At 33.2% G+C, this 25057-nt stretch overlaps 4 protein-coding genes across 4 annotated transcripts; 2 read left to right on the forward strand and 2 right to left on the reverse strand.

The window, feature by feature from the left end:
- Positions 1–7419: 7419 nt before the first annotated feature.
- On the reverse strand, positions 7420–9483 carry BGZ61DRAFT_511284 (uncharacterized protein). Its single transcript, XM_046252116.1, has 5 exons — positions 9376–9483; positions 9335–9339; positions 8198–9279; positions 7863–8114; positions 7420–7807 (listed from the first exon to the last, which is right to left on the reverse strand). The coding sequence occupies exons 1-5, from the start codon at positions 9429–9431 to the stop codon at positions 7469–7471; spliced, it is 1734 nt and encodes a 577-aa protein (XP_046093293.1). The 5' UTR covers positions 9432–9483; the 3' UTR covers positions 7420–7468.
- Positions 9484–9763: 280 nt separating this feature from the next.
- BGZ61DRAFT_545977 (uncharacterized protein) lies at positions 9764–10732 on the reverse strand (the record flags this gene model as incomplete). Its single annotated transcript, XM_046255320.1, has 2 exons — positions 9764–10492; positions 10556–10732. Coding segments are annotated over 2 exons (798 nt in total), but the record flags the coding sequence as incomplete, so codon positions are not given.
- Positions 10733–11383: 651 nt separating this feature from the next.
- BGZ61DRAFT_487910 (WW domain-containing oxidoreductase) lies at positions 11384–12379 on the forward strand (the record flags this gene model as incomplete). Its single annotated transcript, XM_046250045.1, has 1 exon — positions 11384–12379. One exon carries the CDS (start codon positions 11384–11386, stop codon positions 12377–12379), a length of 996 nt encoding a protein of 331 aa, XP_046093295.1.
- A 9795-nt stretch (positions 12380–22174) lies between these two features.
- Positions 22175–22927, forward strand: BGZ61DRAFT_287481 (uncharacterized protein; the record flags this gene model as incomplete). The annotated part of the gene is made up of 1 exon (XM_046238530.1): positions 22175–22927. A coding segment is annotated over one exon (753 nt), but the record flags the coding sequence as incomplete, so codon positions are not given.
- Positions 22928–25057: the final 2130 nt, after the last annotated feature.

Consider the following 25057-nt stretch of genomic DNA (forward strand, 5'->3'; position numbering starts at 1 on the left):
TCCAGGGGGGATGTTAAGCTCTATTTCTAGGTTTCTCGTCGGGTGGCCTTATAGGCCCCGGCTGCAATATAAAGACTCTTCATTACTCTGCAGCTAGCTTGCAGGCTATCCCTTAGGGGTTGCTGCCCTATTTAGTAAGTTAGTAAAAAGGCAGAGGTTCTATAGGCTAGGGCAGTTTTTAATTACTCTATATAAATCAGGCAGCTTTTATGGATATTATATCTCTATATAGATATAGTAATTATATTAAGGGCATTACTACTGGCATTATATTTTAGCCGTCAGTTTCTTAAGGTAGGTTGACTAATCTAGTTTTTAGTTTAGCCAGACTTCTAGTATCTTAAGATCCTTACTTAGCGATATTATTACATTCCCTAGCTAAATAGAATCCCATTTAGTTAGTATTTTCTAGTAAAGTAAAGAAGCTTGAATTTGCTAGATTTAAAGATCATTCTATACCTTTATAGTCTATTTATTACAAATTACCTATACAATTTCCAGGCAGCGTTAAGTTATTACTACTAATAGCCCTACTGCTATTAAATTAGTATTATCTATAAAGCCCATAATAATAAGTTCTTCTATTACTCTAGTAGCTTATAGAATATACTAATATAAATTAAGAAGAAAATAAAAAAGAGGGGGGAGTCCTATAATACCTCTATATAGATTATAAATATAGAAGATTCTTTATTATTAAAGTAAAGTTATATTATTCTTTTTATAAAGTAGCTATAAGTTTACTTACTAACTAGGAGTAATTTCTACTTATCTAAATATATAAATAGTTAAATAAAGTTTACTATATTAAAAATACTTAAGATATCTAGTTATAAGATTATAATAATACTAAAGTAATTTTATATATTCTAATAGCTTTAGTTATAAGTTAGATAGCTATTTTAATTAATCTCTTAGTATAATTTTCTATCTAGCCTTCTAGTAGAAGCTCTAAGAGCTTCTACTATAATAACTAGTATTTCTTAATAGCTGCCTTAATAATTTTCCTAGTTATATATAGAAGGAAATAGGCTATAGGCTTTAATATAGCTTCTTTCTTTTTAATTTATTTACTTTCTTAAGTACTACTACTATTATACTATAATATTACTGTAGAAAGTATTTTATTTTATACTAATATAAGTTATTCTAGTTATTATCTTATTAAATACCTTACTATAAGCTTTAAGAAGGCCTATAGAGATATTATTATTACTTAAGGCCTTCTATAGTCTTATCTTTACTAGGATGTTGCTATTTCCTTATTATTACATTTTTAGGCCCTGGAGTTATCTTGGGTAAATAGTAAAGAGGCTATAGCCCCCTTGAAGATGTTACTAAAGCCAACCTTTAGGTCTGGAAAGAACTATTCCATTAGAATCCTAGCTTTCTTACTATAGTTATCTATAGGTTTATTTTCTCTCTTCTTTATAGAAGTGGATCTTAGGCTATTTTAGGAGGCTCTATAGAGTTTACCTATCTCTCTATCTTCTAGAATATCTTAGGTTATTACTAGCTTTTTAGAGAAATAGCCTCTATTATTCTTTATATAATTTATTTATAGCTTTATTTAAAGTATTAGATAAAAGAAGTACTTTACTTAGTGTATTCTTATATTATTAGTAGTATTTTCTAGCTTATTTAACTTATTTAGTAGTTTCTGACTTTATATTCTACTATTTTTCTAACTACTAGTAGCTATTATACTATAGGATTGCTTAATACTATTTAAATAAGGCTTTAGTTAGCTTTCTATAATTAATTTAAATTTTCTATAATTTTATATTTACTCTAATCTTATTTAGCTTTAGCCTTAGGTTAACTTTAGCTGCTATATATAACTTATTTATTTCGTTTAATTAAGGTTATAAGAGCCTCTTTAGTATTATCCAAGGTTATTGAATTATAGTTAGAATTAAGTTAGATATTTGCTATAATTAATTAGAGTTTATAGTCTAATTTTTAATATCTACTTTCTTTTTTAGCGCCTATACTTCCTGCAATACTCATATAAGATTTATAATACTATTTATAGTCTTTTTAGCTTTTATTTTTCTTTCTCTTAAAGTTAGAAGGTTCTAATTATTAAGTATAGCTAGTTTAATAACTATTTCTACTCTTCTTAATATTCTATTATACTTATTTTATATAGAGTAATATTAGTTAATATTACTTATAATTATTAAGGGATTTCCCTTATAGCTACTATAACTTCTCTAAATAATTCTTTTTAGCTAATTTATCCTTCTAAGCTATAAAGCCTATTACTTAAAGGCCTATTACCTTAAAGATTACTCCTCTTAATTAGCTTCTCTATTACTATTTAATCTTAATTTATATTTTTTATATATATATATTACTAAGTAGCTCTATAATATATTATATAGTAATTACTAGTAGCCAGGTAGGCTAGTTAGTTTATAGTAGAATCTTAATATAGTTTCTATAGAATATTATATTATATTGCTTTTACCTTCTAAAGCTAGAAGTATTAGGCTGCTGCTTATTTATATTCTATTAAGGATCTTTAATTTTATATACTAAGGGGGGGTTCTAGTATAGCTAGAGCTTACTTTAGCCTTAATTAGTTAGCTTATAGATATTATTAGAGCAGAGCTTTATACTCTATAAAAGGCCCTTCTAATAGTTATATCTTCTGGTATTTATTAGCTCTTTATAGTACTACTGTAATAGTATTAGGCCTATTCTAGCTATCTTAGCTGCTTAGCTTATGTCTAGGGGGCAGCTAGGGCTCTCTTTTAGTAGGAGAGGTTTGGAGTTTATAGTCTTCTAGGTTTAGCTAGCTATAGAGGGGGCTTTGGGTATTCTATAGGTTCTGTCTATTTTAAATTATCTGGTTATATAGATAGGCCTGAATTGCTTATTACTAGTAGCTATTTACTATAGAATACTTCTTAATATATAGGTAGTTGCCTTAATATTCTAGTATTTTATAGCTTTATTAGGTATAGTAGGTATTTTTTTTCCTTCTAGATATACTATAATACTATATATTATAATAAGCTTTTTTCTATAGAATCTGGCAATATAGTTTATTTATAGTAGTTAAAGTATTATTTAGCTATAGTAACTTCTTAAAGAATTTATAATTTATTATTATTAAGTTATATATTAATTTCTATTATATAGCTAGTTAGCAGCTAATATACTATTTACTGCTAGAATTATTCTAATTCTTATTATAGTATTCTTATAGCTTTATACTGAGTTATTCTAATAACTATAATATTATTCTTCTTTTTATTTTCTTATAGAGGTATTATAATTAACTTCTACTTTTAGCTGGTATGCTTTTTATTATAATACTATAATTCTCTTTAATATTAATATATTATTTCTAAAGGCCTTAGAAACTTATTATCTACTATAATATATTTAGCTACGGGCTGTAAAGGTAATAATTATATTATTACTTTAGAGGCAGCAGGCTACTACTATAGCTTTTAGTTCTTAATAGCTAGGTTAATTGCTATTATAATTTTAATGGGGTTTATATATAAATCTCTTTAGGGGGGTTATTTTACTTTACTATAATTTATAGTTATATAAGTAGGAATAGGCTTTAGGGGGGCAGTAGATATTATATCTAGTTAATATAACTTCAGCCTAAATTGCTATAGCTATATATCGGGGGTAGTTTGGTATCTTAGATAGCTTTATATAACCTTATAAATTGTTTTTTCTAGTTTAGAGTATATTAGGAGTAGTCTTAGCAGTATTGCCAGTAATATAGGATTTTATTTAGTAAGGGTGGAGATTCTCTATATTTTTTAGAATTTCCCCCTAATAAGGCCGGATAATTCTTTAAGTGCCTTCTCTTTATTGATATCTCTAGTAGTTACTTCTTTTTAGGCGAGGCTGTTGTGATATTGTTTTGTTAATGCTGCCTGTACTGGGAAGGCCTGTATTGGGGTGGAAGCTGCTATTTTTAAGGCTAGTACGACTTGAATCTACCGCCATTGGCTCCTCTACCTTAGCGGTGCCCTGCAGCTGCTGCTGCGGTATTATAACCTGGGTAGATTTTCGTGCTAATTTCGATTCTGATATCCAATTGGATTTTAAGTAAGAGACTGCTAAGATCTTAATAATCTTAGTTTTATGTATAAAAAAAAATCTCTTTTAATATTTAATATTATATAATTAATAATATTTAATATTATATAATTAATAATATTTAATATTATATAATTAAAAGTTAATATTAATAGAATATTATTAAAAAAATTAAAGAAAAAATTAAAAAAATTAATATAATATTATTAAATAAATATATAAAATAACTTTATAATTAGCTATTATAAAGATTTTTTTATTTAATTAAAAATAAATAAAATAAAATTAAATATATATTTCTTTTTATATTAAAATTATATTATTAAATATATATAATTATAAATAAATTAATTAATTAATTAAATATTTTTTTAATATTAGAAATAAATAGTATACTATATAAAAATAATTTAAGATATAAATATTTAAAAAGATAATATTTTTTTATTTTAAAGAAAAATTACCTTTTAATAATTAAAAATAAATACTAAATTTAAAAGCTATTTAAATAATAATTTAATTTATATTAACTATAAGTTATTTAAATATAAGCTAACTTAAAAAATAAATTTAAATTTAAATTCTTCTTTTATTAATATTTTATTTTTAATTTAACTTTAATTTTTACTTTATATTATAAGTAGTAAATATTATTTTAATTACTATAAATAAAATATTAAATATTTAAAAAATAGCCTTTAAATTAATTTATTAATAATACTATTAAATTATAAAAATTTATAACTAAAAATAAAATAGATAAAAAAATATAAATAAGAAATAAATATAAAATAAGCTTAGAAAAATAAAAATATAAATTAAATAAAATAAAATATAATATTAATTAAAAAATAAATATAATTTAAATAATATATATTTAGTTTTTTTATAATCTTACTTAATATTATTAAATAATTAAAGCTATATAATAATTTAAATAGTAAAATAAATAATAAAAGTATACTTAATATTAAAAGAAATAATAGCTAAATAATAAATTATTACCTACTATCTCTATTTAAACTTTTATTTAACCCTCTAACTTTAACTTTATTATCTATAATTAATAACCTTACTATTTATAATTAATAACCTTAAAATAGTAATTTATTTTAAGTAATAAAATATAAAAAAAATATCTTCTATTATTAAGAAACTAACTTCTCTTTTAATACTTATTCTATCTTAATAAATTTTATCTAAATAATTATTACTATATTAACTACTATTAATTATAAGGCTCTTATTATATATATCTCTATATATTAAAATATAAATCTAGATTTAATATAGTATAGAATTCTATTAGAATCTTTAAAATAAAAGAAAAAGATATAAGCTAAATAACTATCTAAAATTCTTAGAAAAAGAAACCTTCTAAACTTCTTACTATACTACCTAGAATACCTAAATAGAAATTAAAGAATTATATTAGCTATTTTTAGATATAGTTTATTTCTTAATAATAGAAATAAAGCTAATTTATAGAAAGTTAGGCTATTAATATTAATATTATATTTATCTAATAGAAATAGATATATTATATAACCTAGCTAATAATATTAAAAATACTAATAATAATAAAAGCTAAAATTTCTTATAGAAATTAGCTATAAAAAATATAACTTCTAGTTCTAGGAGTTATTATACTGTATCGAGCTGGTATAGATACTAGCTATTAAGAGTACTAGCTAGAGGGGGATTTGAATAACTTAAATCTCGGGATATTAGGTCGGGTTGTAGGAGGTTTTAGTATATTTATTAAGATTAGAGTTAAAAAAAATTAGATAGGATTCTAATAGAAAAGAAAAAAGCAGCTTAAAACTTAAAACTTAAGCCTTGGTAACTATAATATATATATAATAAAAATACAGTAAATTTAAATACTAGGTTCTCTTATTAAAGGTTAAGTAATATATATATATATATTAATATTAATATTCTTTTAATTTAAAGCTACTAGATATTAATAAATAAATTAATTAATTATTAATATAATTATCTTTAATTTTTATAGTTAACTTTATTTAAAAGCTCTTATTATTCTAGCTATATTAAATTTATTATAGAATTATCTTTTAATATTATTTAATTAAAATTGGAATATTTATATATTAAAGATTTATATAAATTTAAGTTTTATATTATTATATAAAAAGTTAATTTAATAAAAGCAGTTTAATTTAACTGCTAAATTTTAATTAGCTATAAAATCTAAAGTTAATAATAAGATTAATAACTTATAAAATAAATATAATAATAAGAAAAAAAATATTAATATATAAATAAAATAAATTCTTTAATAAGAGAATTTAATATTTAAATTTACTATATTTTTATTATATATATATTATAGTTACTAAAACTTAAATTTTAAGTTTTAAGTTACTTTTTTCTTTATTAAAATTCTATTTAACTTTTTTAACTTAATTTAATCTTAATAAATATACTAAAAACTCCTATAACCTAACTTAATATCTTAAAATTCCTAATATTAATAATAATTCTTATTTAAATCCCCTTTTTCTAATACTTTATATAGCTAGTATTTATACTAACTTAATATAATATAATAGCTTTTAAAATTAGAAGTTATATTAAATTCTAATAATATTCTAAAAAAAAACTTAACTTCTTAAATTAAAATTATTAATATTTTTAACTAAATTATAAAATATAGCTATTTCTATTTAAATATATAAAATAAAATTATAAATAAGAATTTAATTTCTTTATTTATTAACTTTAATTTTATTATTAAAAAGTAAATAATATCTAAAAATAGCTAATATAATCTATTAGCTTCTATTTAAATATTATAAATAATATAATAATAGCTTAAATAAATTTCTTTTTTTAAAAAAACTTAAGAAGAAATTTAGCTTTTATTTTTTTAATTTATCTTTTAAACTCTAAGAAAATCTAAAATTATATTAAAATTAAAATTTATAATATAAATATAATAAATTATCCCTAGAAAAAGCTACTTAAGTAACATTTACTATATTAAAAATTAGTTATAATAGAATAAGTATTAAAAGGGAAGTTAATCTCTTAATAATAGAAGATAGTTAGTCTCTCTTATATTTTATAGCTTAGAATAAGATTACTGTCTTAAGGTCGTTAACTATAGATAGTAGAGTTAAAGTTAAAGGGGTTAAATAGAAGCTTTAGGTAGAGACTAGTAGGCAATAACCTTATTATTTAGCTACTATTTCTTCTGGTACTGAGTATAGTACTTATTATTTATTTCTACTATTTGAAATTACTATATAGCTCTAATTTATCTGATGATATTAAGTAAAGCTAAAAAAACTAAATAAATAGAATAAATTAGAAGACCTTATTATATATTTGTATTTTATAATTAGTAATTTTACTATATATTCAGCTTCTAGTCTGAGTCGGTTAAGTAGTAGTAGTTACCCCAGATAGCAGTGTAGTCAGTGGAAGTGCCTAAGATTGAACGGTCGATTATGGTAACTTCGACGTGGGTGAGATACGGAAGGAGTTGTCCATCCCTCCCGCCAAACAAACACATTTGGTTGGGGACGTTATCCAGACGTTTCGAAAGGCGCTCGTCTCGTACGCCCAGGAATCGAAGGGCGGGATCTGGTCGGTCAGGATACCAGACGGCAGACTCTCCCAATTTAGCCTTGTTCTCGTCCCCCTTGTCCCTGTTCTCATTCTCATGGCAAAGGCCGTGAACAGATATGGACACCATCTTTAGAGCCTAGCTTGGTCATTAATTGCTTGTGCATTAATTTTACAGTGTCGAAGATACTCACGTCAAAGCCTCCTTTGATTGCCTGGGTGATCTCAATTCCACCATTCGTTGGATCTTTGCAAGTGATGGACTTCTTTGCAGCGGTCTCGTGATCTCCAACCCAGCGAGATTGCGCGCCTTGCTTAGATAGTAGGCAAAGCCCGCGGATACCTCGAGCATCTATTGCGACCTGAAACCCCACAAATGAGCGAGGTACCTCCGGGCAGTCATCCCAAATGATGGCGAACTCGCGTTGAGCGCGGTGATATCCGAGCTGGATAGTTACTTCGTCGTTTTGTGTAATCGAAGGCCAGACACATAATTGTTACCATTAACAGCCACGAGTGATACCTAGACCGTGTCTGTGGGACCTGTGATTGTGACTTTTGCATCATGCAGCGATCTTGGGCCCTCCGAGAAAGTAGATGTTGCCGGGAAAATCTTTGAATGCGCGGTGTGCCAGACTAGATCACTATTTTTCGCGTCGAGGTCGAAAAGCGACTTGCAGGGAGATCTGTGGCGAACAGGAGACTCCAATCCCAGAGCAAACAAGTCTCTCAGTCGACAAGCCAAAGGCCAGACGCGCTGTCTGTTTTTCAAGCACGGGTCAGTCCTTTGAAGCCAAAACTTGTGATGCCATGCACTCCATCCACCCTCCGGCGTCGGCCAACGAGCCACCTCAAAAACGTGCTCAAATTCGTGGCCAGGCCAGAATCTTGAACGCCAAAACTTTTCTGGCAGCCCTATATTAGCCATGGTCTTAGAGGCTAGTCGAAGACTGGCCGCGTCGCTTGATTTCGTTTGAACCAGGATGTCGACGAGCAGCTCGGGGGGCAGGAGGCGAAATGGATCGTTGCTGGATGGGAGAACCGGCTTGAGTTGTTGACGGGTCTTCTGGCTTCGAGTCGAGCCGGAGTCTGAACCAGTAGACTCTGTATCGGAGGGAATATACATAGTAAGATGGGGGGTATCCATAGGATCATGTCGGTAAGAGCCGTCTGTCGGCTGACTGCACGGTAACTTCACTTCCTCACCGGGACACGAGTTCTCCATACTACCCCAGCAGCAAACGAGACCGCTGTAGTCGTGGCCCCAGTGAAGCAGACCAAACTGGATTGGCTGCGATCTGCAGATATCAAACAGGACTTGGACTGAGCTTCGGCCTCGGAAATTGATGTCTGAAATGGCGCACAAGAGTCTCCAGCATCGGGTGTGAAGCGCAAACCCCCAGAGGGGCTGAGAGATGATGGGAGGACCTGGGGGATTCTCTTCGCCAAAGCGTGACTTTAGGAGGTTAATCCGCACCCAATTTTCATCCACGATGGGCTCGGATACGTCCACGTCGATGGATTCGTCAAGGGGAATGACGTCTCCAGATTGCCGCCGTCTCCCAACACCAGAAAGACGTGCGGCACCCCAATCTTGACCAACAGTATATACTGGACCGATTCAGCAATTCTTGGACGGTTTAGTTGGCAATCTTCAGCTACTCACGGGCTCTGAACCGACCTATCTATTTTGGCAGATACGCTGACGGGTCGATGGCGGCGCCGCACAAGAAGCATGATACATGGTCGATGGGCCTTTCCATAATTTGAGGTTAACCCGGGATGAGGGCACCTGGAGCAGGTTGTAGATTCTTGGGGAGCTTGGAGATGCTGCTTCTGCGTGCTTGGGACTAAAATGACTCGCATCACGTGGAGCGGGGTTCGTCATCGTCATTGGCTGATCAGCTCTCGATCATATTCCGTTGCTTAGCCAATGAGCGCGTCTGATGAATAGAATAAAGAGCCTAAGTTTTCTACAGTGGAGGTCTCGCAGTATGCTGTAACCTGTTGTACACACCACGCGCAGCCGCAGATAGCGGAGAAGCCTCGTGCTTCAGAAGCTAGCTCTATGACTCGTCACCGTGTCCAGTTGGCCAGAATAACCAAGTGGGTGATTATCGATTCTCGCTAACGGAAGCCGCTGATAACGCAGAAGAAATTCGAAAGCTTGAAACAACTCTATGATAGACTCCATGTACAAGGCTTATGGTTGCCCGCTTCCACTTGTTTGCAGAAGATCCTCACCCCTGGTCGTCCGCCACCCGTTAGAGACGTCGACAAGGTCGCCGCATCCCTCGACAACCCATGTCCACTTTGTCAGAAAGTGCGGAGTAGCCTCCCAACTCTCCTTCAGGTAAGGCTCTCCCCACAGAATGAGGCAGTGGCCATTGTTTGTGGGTTGGCTCCGCCGGTTCACCCGCGGGTTCGGTGTTGGCGTCAACCCTTCCTGATCTGGGTCGCACGACGACATCAGATAGATCAAGTCTCCGATAAGATCTTCAAGAAAGTTTTTATGGTCGAACGTGTATTGTCGCCGAATGAGATTGTCTCGAATTTGTGGAAAAGGGAGTATATCCATCCAGCTAGGGTGTGGACAGTTCATCTGGAGCTGTGTTGGCAAAAGACTGGCTGGGATTGTCCGGTAGGTAGTTCGTATCACTACACTACCACATCCTGCTGCTGCGATATCGGAAGGTAGCGGGGGGTTTTGTACGGCGTTGATGAAATTTGCCCGGAGCTTCAGTATCGTCTTGTTCTCCATGAACCCTCGGCATACGTTCTGGTTAATTAGATGGATCAGGGCGTGATCGGTAGGTAGGGGAAGCTCGGTATGACGAGTTGATGCAGGTTGTAGGGCAGGAAGTACCCTACTTGTTGTGCCAGAGACCTGGGTTAGAGATTGTAACGTCGGACATTTTGCGTGACGAAGAGCCTGTCCGTCGTTGGCAATGTGTTCTGAACCGTGGACGTCGTGCGGCGAGGTTTGGGTCGAAGGACCAGAATCTTCCCCAAGTCGCCAACGGTCAACCCGAAACGGCTTGGCACTGTTGCCTTCTTTGTCCTTGGCGCGTTGCCCTGGACCGGTGAGCTAGGAAGACAGCTTGCAAGGATCTTCTGGCTTACTGCGCGCTCTTTGATTCAGTCGGTTCTGTACCCTTTTCCGCTCTTTCCGCTCTTCGGCCGCGAGCCTTTGACTGGCGCTGAGCATCTCTAAGGCTGATACAAGTTTTTATTGTGCGGCCAGAAGCACGCATCAGTGCCGGCAGATCCAGAAATACGAAAGGGGGAAATTCTGTCACCGCGATCTAAGAGCCGCTGATCAATCGCCAGATAGCTAAGCCTGAAAAGGAAGAAAAGTCAGCCAGCTAACAATGCTTAAATGGCTGCGAGTCAGGTCAACTCCGACGCTACGACGAATGGGGCAAAAACGGTCAGCCGTGATGCTTCCAGAGATTCCACCGGAGAGATCAACTCCCCGATGGTAGGCGGACAATGAGCGGACTTTGGAGACTCACTGACAAGGAGGTTGACGTTTGTCATAGAGTCATGGACGGATAACAAAGCAGTCTTCATAGTCGAATAGAGGCCACGATGGATCTCCATCCTCCAAGCCAAGTATAAAAGACTCGGGAGACTCATGTTCAGTAATCTATACACTTGTCCTTCGTCTTCATCATCTTCTAGCCTCAACTCTCATCCAACACTGTTACCAACTATGTCTCGCTACGCAGCAGCCCACGCCAACCCTCAAGGTCCTGGGGACGCCAGACCTACCGCCTTGCAGATCATCCAAGATGAAGCCGCCGAGAACACACTGCAGGGCAAGGTCATCGTCATCACTGGCACCTCGTCTGGAATCGGAATCGAAACCGTTCGTGCCCTCTCGGCCACAGGAGCAAAGCTTTTCCTGACCGCCAGAGACCTTACCAAAGCGAAGGCGGCCTTGGTGGACATTTTCGAGCCCAGTCGCATGGAGCTCGTCGAGATGGACCAAAATTCCCTGGAAAGCGTTCGTGCGGCAGCCTCCCAGATCTTATCTAAGACGGACAAAATCAACATCTTGGTGAATAATGCTGGAATCATGGCAATCCAGACTCTTCAATTCACAAAGGACGGCCACGAGTTGCAGTTTGGAACCAATCACCTGTCTCACTTTCTGTTCTTCGAGCTGCTGAAACCAGCGCTCTTAGCAGCCGTGACGCCAGAATTCCACTCTCGAGTTGTCGTACTTTCCTCTACTGCGCACACGATGAGCGGCATCAATGCCTCGGATAACTACAACTTCCAAAGTGGTGGATATCATCCATGGGTTTCGTACGGGCAGTCCAAAACTGCGAACATCTACATGGCAAACGAGATAGAGAGGCGATACGGATCCCAAGGCCTCCATGCCACCAGCCTGCATCCTGGTGGGATCGTGACCGGTCTCACGAAGCATGTTCCAGAAGCCGAATATTCGACTCTGGCCGCAAACGAGGACGTGCAGAAGATAATGAAGAGCCCCGAGCAGGGCGCTGCAACAACTGTTTGGGCGGCCATCGGCAAACAGTGGGAGGGAAAGGGGGGGAAATATCTGGCCGATTGCGCAGTAGCAGAACCTGCGAAGGACGGGGATCCCCCATTTGGTCCTGGATACGCCAAACATGCGTATGATCCTGAGAGCGAGGGTCGGCTTTGGGAGGACTCGCTCAAACTTGTTGGGACGTCTTGAGCTTCATGGACAGTTGCCCTGGCCGGGCCCGTAGTCGTTCACAGCAAACGTTCTTGGTCTGGCTCCAGTGGGAAAACTGCACTTAGGTTTTCAAGGCCACTGCCAATTTTTATAGCCAAATGCAGTTTTAATATATACTTTACTATCTAAAGAATATAAAAAAAGAAGTTTTATTCTTTTTAAATTGATATTGCCGTCGCGGTATGTCACGGTATGTCGCGACATAGTGACAATCGATCGAGCGTTACCCCGCATACTGTTGCAACATAAGGTACTTTGATTATTAAATGTCAATTTCTATAACTAGTTAATAATTTCGATTACTTTATAAATTATATTTCCACTTACCACGATCACAATAGAACTATTCTAGGGAGATTCTGCAGTATAAGCAGTAATAAAAATCCGATTTATAGGCGCTAAAAAACAGGATAGTGCTACAGTATATTAGCATCTCCTATAAGCAAATTATATAGAAACTACTAAAATTGCCAGAAAGTAAGAAAGGATACTGCTATAATAAACTACTAGGCCGAGCTATTATTTGATATAATTAAATTAGTAGGAGGGAATAGATTATCCAGACTGGAGAATAATTTATTATTTAATATAGAGGGGTTTGAAGATAATAACTTAGTACTTAATATTAAGGAGTTTAAAGAAGCTGATCTTTTATTTGATACTGGGGAGTTTAAAGAAAATAAAATTTCTATCTATAATAGTTTTACTATCTCTAGTTAGAAAGTTAGTAATCCTATTATTAATACTATTAAGCTGGATTCCTATTATAAGAAGAAATTAATTAGCCTCTACTCTACTAAAGAGTATAAAGATTAAAGATAATTCTAAAGCCTATAAATTTATATTAAGAAGTAAGTAGATCTAGCTAATAATAATACTAATATTAATATAAAATATACTATATAGAAGTTTATTTAGCAGTTTCTTATTAAAATATATAGCTATAATACCTAAAGCTTTTAAGAATTTCTAATAGTATATATTAAAGCTAAGGGAGTAAATAACTACTATAAATTTAATTAATTAATCCTCTATAATATATTTTATATATTTAATAAATAGTATATTCTTACTTTTAAAATTAATAGTAAGATAATAGAACTTATTCTAAATTAATAGTAGGTATTATTTTTTAATTTTATAACTTAAAACTTTAATAGTAAGCTTAAGTAGGCTTGCTTCTATATTAAATAGGCCTCTTAGACTCTATCTATTATTTTATTTAATATTAATAGCCTCTTAGACTTTATAAATTCTTTAGTAGTAGCAATTTATAGAATATAATTTTATTCTATTCTATAATATTAGTAAAATATTTAGATAGATATTTACCTAATCTTAAATTATATAGCTTTTAATATAAAGTAACCTTAACTACTTCTATTCTAACTTAAAAATATACTATATTTTATTATTATAAAAGTTAAAGATACTAATTTTATTACTTTCTATTTATTCTTTTTATACTTACTATATTACTGTAATTTCTATTAGCTAATTAATAATATTTTCTATTCTACTATTTATTAAGTTTATAGTATTAATTAACTTTAATACCTACTAATAAGTTATTATTATATATTAGCTACTTACTATACTCTCTAGATAGAGGATTATCTATTTAAGACTTCTAATTATTAAACCTAACTATAGATATTCTATTTCCTACTACTATAAGACTTAAATTAACTATAGAACTATATTCTTACTATAGTATACTAATTAAAATTATAAGACTTTTATAATTTAAAGCTCTTTATTAAGATAAAAGATACTAAACTTCTATTTAAATACCTAGATATACTATCTAATTTACTTATAGTTATAAAGAACTTTAACTATAAACTCTACTATATTCTAAACTTCTCTTATATATATAGTAATATAACAGGCAGTTAGGGACACTTAGGCTAGCTAGTTGCTAGCAGGGATATCTCTAGAGTAACCTAGATAGGATTAAAAAGGGAGGTTAGTACCATTACTGGGAAAATCATCGTTTTTCCTTTTATCAGAGATTCTTCCTAGAAGTTAGAGAGGCTAGAAGGGCTCGAGGCTGCTAGGGAGTCTATTAATTAATTGCCTTTATTTTTAAGAGATTTATTTAAGCCTTCTTGCCATTACTACAATCCCTATCTAACTTCTATCTTTAACTGCCCTTAGATATCGGGCTGCTGCAGGCCCATTAATGCCTTACCAGTAAACCTTCCTGCAACCGACTCGATATTCTATCTTATAAGATACTTCCCTATTAGAAGATATAAGCCTCAGACTGATCTGACCTTATATACGTAATTTGATGTAGCTTCAGGCTGACTGGCTAAGATACCTATACAACAACTCTCTGTATATTCCCCTTAGGGTAAGTTAATAAGTTAGGTATTATTTTCCGTCCCTTCCTACTGTTAAATTAAAGGTTATAATAGGGCGGTAAATTAATTAATCTTACTTATTAGAGGGATTAATTAATATACTTCTATACTATAAGCTATTAAACTTAAAAAGAGTAAGAAGAAAGAAAAGAAAAGATAGGGGGATTAAGATCTTTCTGAGTTTTCTATAAGTTAAGGGAGTCTAGAAAGTCTAATTAAATTAATAAGAAGCTAGATATTCTATTTAAGATACTTTTATAAGAGAGGATATTTATAATAATTTAAACTCTAGGCTATATTAACTATAACTATACTAACTTTTTAATTTTAAAGCTAGATTAAAAAAGAAAGTATAATTAGCTTAGAAAGTATTTATAAATAATATCTTTAGATAATTATACCTATAGGAGGTCTATTTAAGGCTTAGATTACTAATTTTATTTAGTAAGCTATTAGTTAAATAAGAATATATAGAAATTAGTTAGATAGAAAGGTATTGTTGTAATAATTATAACTTAATATTTATAAAAAACTAAGATCTAGCTATACTAGCTTTATTATCTATCTATTATATTAGAATTTTAAAGTTTAGAGGGAAAGATATAAGAGGGGGAGTTTTAACTCTAGAAATAAAGAGAAAAAAAGAGAAATTAACAATATCTAAAAAAGATCTTTATTATAATAATTACCCTATAAAAGAGATTTTACTAAGAAGTATAAAAGAATACTAAGTAAAAACCTTAATTATTAGTAGTAATTCCCTTTATTACTCCTAGCTATTTTTAAGAGATTTTTATAATTATTATAACCTATATTTACTTAAGATAGATACTTAATTCTTCTTTAACTTTCTTTTATTTTTTATTTATAAATTCTTTCTAGCTATATATTTCTCTATATAAAAAAATACTATTACAATTAGATATTTATTTTAATATAATTAGCTAAGGCTATATTATAAAAAAGAATTATTCTTTAAGAGATTAAAATTTCTCTAACTATACTTATAATTTTAATACTACTACTAAAATAAAAAGGAGGAAGAAGAAGAGAAAAGTATTAAATAAGATACTTAAGAATATAACTAGCTACCCCCTAACTTAATATATTAAACTGGCTTAGTTATAGCTTATTACTCTTCTAGCTGGTATAGAGTTATCTTTATAAGACTGGACTCTTTAAAGTTAAATATCTATTTTAAGATAAATCTAAATAATAAAGCTGCTTAGAAGCTAATAGGGATAATAAATTAAATTTCTTATTCCTATTTATATATTTAAATATAAGTTTAAAAAGACTAATATTACTAGCTTTATATAGTTATTTAAGAATTATATTAAAAATAGAGTTTATATTAATAAGAAAAAGAAAATACTATTAATTTATTTTTTCTATAAAGATATTAGGTTAAAAGTAAAAAAGGCCTATAAATATAATACTTAGAAGAAAGTTAAGATAAAGCTTCTAAAGAACTTTAAGAGGGAGGATAAGAAATAATAGCTCTAACCCCTTAAAAAAATCCTAAAAATAAACTCTCTATTTATAAAAAAGGTAACTAACCTTAAGATACTTAACTAGCTTAAGATCTATTAAAAGCTATATAAGGCTTTTTAGAATAAAGGGAAATTTAAAGAAGGTAATTTCTATACTATTTTCTATACTCTTCCCCAAAAGGTTATTATTTAGATATATAGATAGAAGAATATTTTAATCTAAAAGCTATAAGTAAAGATTTATAATAATATAGTTAATTTTATAATATCCTTATTTAAATAAGACTAGAAATTTAAAAACCTAATTAAGAAACTCTAGAAAAGAGAATTTATATTAAATAAAAGGCTCTTAAAAAAGAATATAAAATATTTCTTTCTACTATTAAGTTAACTAAAAACTAACTAAGCTATTAACTCCCTTATTAAAATAATCTAAAAGTTAAGTATTAATATAGCTTAACATACATAATAAGTAAGTAGAACAGACAAGCAAGTAGGATACTTTTCCTTACCCCTAAAATTAAAAACTATTATAAAAATACCACAGACTATTTAATTAATTAAAACTACTTACTATACTCTTCCCTAGATATCTCAATCACTATCTGGCAAGTTCTTGTATTATACCCGGGCTTGCCACAGATACTACATCGCCGAATACCCAGTCCAACCGACCTCCCTCAACCACTACTCCTCAACGATTCGGCCACTATCTGTACATCTACATCCATTTAATCAATTGCTTGCCTTCCTTCCTCTACCGTTATTACCCCTCTTTTCTATAATCTAGTCCTTTTTGCCCTCCGGCGCCGGCTTAGTATCTTATTTGCCTATTAAAGATCTTGGACCTCTACCCTTACAAGAGCCATCTTATGCATAACTGCCTTTGTTCCCTTTGCAAGAGACTTTAATGCTTCAAGAATTAACTCTGGAGAGCTGCTTTGGTGCCTTCTAATCCGTCTTTTAAGGTATTCAGACTGAGATTGGGCCTCAAGCACAGTCTTTGGGGTCTTTGAAGCCCAAGGGGTCGACGGTTCAGCTGCCTCCTCAACCGGTGTTAGCGTCCGTAGCTGCACATCAAGCTTTGAGACTACAGTTTCTAGGTCAAGAGGAACAAAACTAGCTCCTTTAAATGCCCCCCTGATATTTCTTTCCGTTATAGTAGCCTCATGTATAGCATAGAAGGCCGGAAAGAACTCAGTCTTCAAAACGTAGGTAATAGAGCATCTGATCAAATACTCTATTTCTCGGCCATAAGCCTTCTTAAGCAGCCCAAAGCACCCAATATTAAGGGGCTGGAGTAGATAAGAGGAATAAGGTAGCATACAAAGCTGGATAATCTTCTTTTCCTTATAATATCTCTCGAATTTAATAGAATAGTAACTTTCATAGCTATTAAGAATCAAAAGACAATAGCAACTATTTAATCATTTGGCTGTATATCAGTTAAAATACTTTAGCTACTCTAGACTAATCTTATTATTAGTCTAGCTATTTTAAGTTATTATAATAGCCCAATCGCCCAGGAGGTTGCTATCTTAATATCAATTAGCAAGATAATATTAGCCTGTATTAATAATAAATAGCTAGATTGCCTAGCCTTCTATATTAATTACTTAGATAATTATAATCCATTTCCAATTTCCAGGCTATATTAATTTTAACTTTAAATACTTTTTTAAATCTATAATAACTATTCCACTTGCAATTATATCCATAAGAAAGCCAGTCTCATTAAAATTATAGAGATCATCTAATTAAATGCCATACTTCGCAATTATATTCGCCACAAGCTGAAACTAATTGCAGATAATTATTAGATCTTCACATTTGGCTCTCTAGTAGTCATATTTACAAAAAAAACACATCTTAAGTACTGGGTGTCGCTTAATGAAATTTAAAGCCCAGTGGGTGCTAACTGGTAATGCATTGCGGTCGGCAAGTAATTGATCAGCCATTTCTTTTACACTATAAAGCCGGGGGGAGAATCCTTGCGAATCTAAATTAAGAATAAAATAAATAAGAATCTATTCTTCTAGATCTAATAGTTTATGTAATTTAGGGATAGTATTGCATTAAGACTGGATGCCTTACTGCTAGCGCCAGAGCTTCATATAACGAATATTATATATCTCTACAGCATACTAGAGGCTTAGTTTTGGGTCATTTTAAAGGGCTTAAAGGGCAAGAAGGATTCTAGCCTCAGTATTTGAGCTAGATATCTTTTTTGGTAATAAATTAATTGATTAAATAGAGATAATATAAGTTAAGGGATTTTTATCCTACTTACTTATCTATCCCACTTGCTTATTATATATATTATTAATAGAAAGATATAGAAGCTAGGTTAGTAGCTATAGTCTAGAATATTATAAATAAGTAAAGGCTTTTTAATTAGCCTTATTATAATTATAATCTAGCTTCTAAAGGATCTTATAGAGATAACTAAAATTTTATTATTAATATTAACTATAGTTAAAGGCAGATTAAATACTTTTACTACTATATTCTTAATTATTTTCCCAATTAATATTATAAGCTATAGAAAGATAGAGATACTAGCTATTATAATTTTAACTTAGAAGTAGGTATAGTCTAGATAGGTTAAAGGGAAGTTAATATCCTCTTAAAGCTAATTTAGAAGATAGAACTTCTTAGTAGTATTAAGAAGCTAGTTATTCTATAGATTTAAAAGTTTCTAAAGTCCCTAGCTATTAATTTCTTAGAAGGTTTAATATCTAGCTTTATAATTTAAAATTAGTCTCCTAACTAAAAGAAATAAGATTTAATAATAAACTTTATAAAAAGAAATTAAAACCTACTATTTAAAAACCTAATTATTAATAAAATTAATAGTAGAACTAAAAAGCCTATTAATAATTAGAATAATAAGCTTATTACTAATATTATTCTTATTAATAAAAAGATAATAGCAAGCCTTCTATAATTTTAAATAATAATATTACCTTTAATACTACTATTACTAAAAGAGCTAGAGTTAAAAAACTACCTAAAAAAGCAAAAAAAAAACTATTTAATCCCTCTAGTAATTATACTAAGAATTCTTCTACTAACTAAACTAAAGAACCAGAAGCTAGTAAAAGCTATTAATAAAAATACCTTTAATAAAGATACCTATTATACTACTTTAATTAAGAATAGAGCCTCTCTAAAATAAAAAATCCTAAATATAAAAATCTCCGTTTTAATTCCTTAAATAATCTATTATAATTTGGAATTTAGCTATTTAATAGCAAAGAAATTAGTTAATATAGCTAACAATATTACTAATACTATCTAGCTAGACCCTGCTCCTTTTTATAAAAAAAGGCTGCTAGGGAACATCGAAATAAATATTCTTAAGAGATAGGAAGAGCCAGAGCCTATAATATGGAATAGCCTGCTATTTTCTAAGACCTATTTTAACAATTTAACTTAATAATATAGAGTTCTTATAGTTATAATTAGCTAAGAAAAAGACCCTCTAACTTCCTAGGGCAATTCTATTCTTACTTTAGAAGACTATATTGTAATAAATAATAAAATTATAAAAAAGATCTTCTATAAAAAGAAATTAAGAAAGTTTAACTATAAAGTATCTAATAAGATAATAATAAAGGCTTTTATAAATCTTATTTAAAATATTAATATATAGCTGTAGTTAATATACTAAGACCTCCTGAGGCTTTAGGTAAGATTTAGGTATTCTAATAGTTATACTTAGAAAGTTATTCTAGATATAAATATTAAAGATAATATTATCTTAAATTATATTATTAAAACTAGCTAGCTTCTATTTATATCTAGCTTAGCTAAGATTATATTTTTCTTAAAAAATTTAATTTTAATAGCTGGAATTATTACTACTAATATCTATATAAGTAATATCTTTATAGAATAGAAGATATATATAGCTTCTATATTAGCAGTTTCTATTCTCTTTATTCTAGAAATGCCTTTTTTTTAAAGTATAAAGGTTACTTTTAATTATAATACTATTCCTAGAGAGATATTAATAAGCTACAAGCTAGGGATTATTAACTTAATATCTCCAGTTATAGATAGAATATAAAAAGTCAACCTAGTTGCTAATAAAATAATACCAGGGGGGTTATTATAAATATATCAAAACTCTCTAAACTAGCTATTAATAATATCTATAATTTAGAGGAGGATGATATTAAGTATCTTATTAGATATATTAATAAAAAGATAGTATAGAAAGTTTTTAAGATTATTTTTGTTAAAGACTAAATAAATATATAAATATATATCTTTAACCTTAAAAATTAAATCTTAATTAAATCTATAAATAAATATAATACAGTATTAATAGTACTATTTATACTGTATAAATAGCACTAAAATACAGTATAAATACAGTATTAATTATACTATTTATACTGTATAGAAAAGATAATAGCCCCACTTTTATTTGGAATCATTTTTAATTCCAAATCATTTTAACTTACAATCCGGATGCTTCGGAAAGTATAAGCATTTTAGGTACAAAGATTATACTAGAAAAAGGCTGCTTTTTTAGGCTTTTTTATAGTATACAATATGTCTCTATATCTTTGATGATTTCAAATTAAACCACCTTTGATTTCAAAGCAGAGACTTGATTTCAAAGCAGAATTACTCAGAATCCTCTAAACATTAGATGACAATAATAGTACCACTAAAAAGCCGCTTTTTTGGGCTTTTTAATAGTATACTTATTGTCTAGCTACAATACCTAGATTTTGAGAAATTGTCTATAAAAAGCTAGAGACCCTCTGGTAAATTCTGAACTTTTATATATTATCATCATCAATATAATATACACTATTATACACTATTATATACTATTATACACTATTTTACACTATTATCCCTTATCTCTTATCTTATTTCTTATCTCTATATCCTTTATAAGGATATCTCTTTATCTATAATTAATCCTATTCTTCCACTGCCTCATAACCTCTGACAGATAATAACTATAATAACTAGAGTAAAGGGGGGGTAATATCACAGGCTGAAGCCTAGGATTAAAGGATATAGCTATGCTATATCCAGTTAGAGAGAAACCTACTGCCAGAACACACCGCCCTCGCAGCTACCTAGATAGGGGCTTGCTTCGAGACTACAAGTAAGACTCTTCTCCCTCTGCAGCTTCAAATAGACAATACACAGCATTTCCTTCTGCGCAATACCGACGGATCTGTTCCCTTATAGTATTATACTTAATGTTAAAAGAAATAATAGCTAAATAATAAGATTATTATATACTAATTTAAGTTTATTCAGCCTGAAGGGCGTTTTACTCAGTCAGAAAGAATTGAGCATAAAACCTCCTCTGATTGGCTAATTGGCCTGGCCTTGCTCAACTTATGCGCGAATTGGTTGGCTATTAATGCCACCAAATGAAGGCCTTGCCAGAAACCACCCCCTGAGCGTTGACTAGGTAATAATAACTAGCTAGCTTGGCAAACTCTCCAAGAGCTTTTAGTTCTTCTTTTCTTCTATGCAATCAATTTGTTGGGTTGCTAAGTACGATCCTGACTGAATAACCCCCGTGCCCCTTACTCCTTCCACTAACCTACATGGCGGCTGCTTCCCTTTTCTATCGAATCTATCAAACCCATCAGGTTGCTAACAGTATCTAGGTTGACATATTACCTCTGCAGCCAGCCTACCTCTTAAGATTCCCCGGTTACTCTGCCTCCGGGAAGCAGTGCAGTTTCCTCCCTGATCATTCAGACCTGATCTAACTACCTCAAAGACAGCCTCTCCATCGAGATCTATTACGGTATTGGACGTAAGCTGTCGCAAAGCCCCCCTGCCCGAGCGATATCCAGCAGTCTAGGTGGGTAAGAGGTGGATACATATACGGCCAGATGGAGGACGATATACCCCAGGCAGTTTGAAACTGCCATACCTATAAGCAAGACCTGCCCGAAGTCGAATTTCGAAGCGTCAAGGACCCTACGAAGTTTACAGGAGACTGTGCTAGCTGTAGGGCACGCCGAAGGGAACGTGTAGCCGAATCCCGAGCCGCCGTTGCCGCCATGCGGAATATTGCCTTGAGGCTATCGCCACGCAGAGCCACGAAAATGACCGATTCTGTAGCTAACCTGACGCCTCCAAGGCGGACTGCGCCAACGCCTGCGTCTGTGCACGGCTCACAACCTCCTGCCACGCCTGCTTTATTCCGTGGCCTGGCGCCCGCACTCCAGGGACTGCCTAGACCTCTGCTGGGGCCATCTACCCCAAGCGCGGTAGAGGGACCTTCCCCTATCCCTGCTACCCTTAGCCTGCCAACAGTAGTTCTGGGCACGCCTATTCCTCAAACGCCTATTCCTCAAACGCCAATTCCTCAAGGCACTCTTCCAACGGCTCCTGTTGTGCTAGGCACGCCTATACCACAGGAATCGTTCCCTACCACACCTTCATTACTGCCACAGGGTCATCGCCGCGGCTGCTATACGCGTCAAGGCACCTTTAACCCACGGTCACGGCCACAGCCTCAAGAGCGACAGTTTGATCAGATAGTTGATCCATCTTTAATAGCGGACCTTAACTTGCCTGCCCTTAGTGAGGAGGATCGGGCCCTTGTGCGGGAGTTCTATACTGCCCTGAATGACGACAAGATACATAGTTGCATTCGCTGCCGGGAGCATTGGTTCGATATGAAGCGAAATAGCGTGAAAGTCTGCAGCCGCTGCATTAGTCGAGACAGGAAGAGAACCCCTAACGAGCCCTACTTCTTTAGTGCTGCGAATAACCTTGACTTCAGAGAAGTCCCCGGTAATCTACCTAACCTAATAATAGTCGAGGAGATGCTAATTGCTAGGGTTCACGTACACGTAAAGGTCCTATAGGTATATAACTCTTAATATAAATACCGCAATTATATTATCTACTTTCTTTGTAATATTGGTAGGCTATTTGAAGAGCTCCCAGCCCTACCTGAAGAGCTAGACATCGTGCTCCTACGGCCTCCTGATATAGAGGGCGACCCTCGCTTCTAGCAGCAGTTTGCTCGCAATTTCCGGGTATGCTGCTTATATCTATTGATTTGGCTCCATTACCTACAGCACCACCACCCGGGCTATTGTGATATTGTTGTGAGGTAGGATTGCTTGTAACGGCTTCCTCTTAATAGCAGCATAGTTGCTTCTATTGCTAGCTAAGTGGCTGACATACCTAACGGCGAGGTCCCCCAAGGCCCCGTTGAGGAGGCTGTAGAAGAGGATCCTAGCGATGCCGACGCATCAGCAATCCCGAATTTGCAGGTTACCGATACCGAATTGAACGCCCTGCAGTCCCGATTCCTTAATGGTACCCCTGACCCTGAGCGTATGGCTGATCTTGAGCATATGCCACCTAGCGCGCAGGCTCAACACTACATGCCACTACCTTCCATTCGCAGGACTCCTATCAACGAATTCAACCGTTCCCAGCCGCTATTAACGCTCGCGTTCCCTACTCTCTACCCTAACGGCAAGGCAGACTTCATGGAGCCTCGCCTACGGAGCATCACGTACCAGGACTACCTTGCCCATGCGATGAGATGGCAAGACGGACGTTTTGCCCGCCATAAGACGTGGCCTTTCGTCGCCCTCAACACGCTGTTACGTGCGCAGGTCAGAAAGCGAAGCGACTACTTCGTCAAGCAACACGAAGGCCGCCGTCAACCCCTTATGCGCGCTGACCTAGAGGAAGCGATGGCTAAGCCTGACGAGCTAGAGGCTCAGGCCCTGATCCAGTCGATCATGTATCAAGCCGCTGTAATCAAGGGCATTCGGCTATATTGGTATAAGTAAAGGAAGGAATTGGAGGTATATGCCTACAATCTAGGCAGGCCTGGCCTTTTCGTTACTGCAAGTGCGGCTGATTACCACTGGGAGTCCCTATATTGTTATATGCCTCGATTCCAAGAGTGGAAAGTAGCTCCTGAGGCACTGCGGATGGCCCTATTCCGGCAATTACTGCGAGACAACGCCTACATTGCCGCTTATTACTTCCATAAGCGTTATATGTTCTTTAGGATTATTATCCTAAAGTAGAAGTTTAACCTAACGGACTTTTGGGGTCGCTATAAGTAGCAAGGCAGGGGGTCCAGTTACTACCATGGCCTATATTAGTTAAGTGGCCACCCAGACTTAGATCCTGACAATAATCAGTCCCGGGAACGATTCGCCTATATCTGGGGATATCACATATCTGCGATTAACCTAGAGCCTCAGCAAATACAGGCTCCTGGAGAAGGGAACCCCCTAATCATCAATCTATTACAGCAGCCCCTTATCATTGGGTTTCTATCAATAGTAGTTAACTGCATATAACAACACTGCTATAATAATTATTATATGCAGCTCAATAAACATATCAAGTAGGTCGAGTGCTGCTTTGAATTTCCTTACGGGCAACGCCTACTAGCCTTCCTAGATAAGGTTCCTCATTCTAAACACTGGAGCTTCAGGGGCGAGCGGAATAATAGCTAGATTAACTACTATAACCGCTTGCTTACAATTATGTGGCTGGCTAATATAGATATCTCCCCCTGCACGAGCCTATAGCAGGTAATTGATTATATAGCTAAATATTGCTTCAAGTTGGAAAAGAAAAGTGAGTTTTTTGCCTAGATTGGGAAAGCCCTGATACTCCGGGTTAAGGATTATAACCCTCTTATTTCCTTTACGTCAAAGCTCCTAAATCAGCTAGTTGCTAAGCGGGATTACTCAAAGTAGGAGGTTTGCTACTTGCTCCTCGGCCTGCTGTTACAGGAGGGCTTACGAACCTGCCTA

The sequence above is a fragment of the Ilyonectria robusta genome (assembly GCF_021365365.1).
Source record: "Ilyonectria robusta strain PMI_751 chromosome Unknown BGZ61scaffold_105, whole genome shotgun sequence".
In the NCBI taxonomy this organism is placed as follows: Eukaryota; Fungi; Ascomycota; class Sordariomycetes; order Hypocreales; family Nectriaceae; genus Ilyonectria; species Ilyonectria robusta.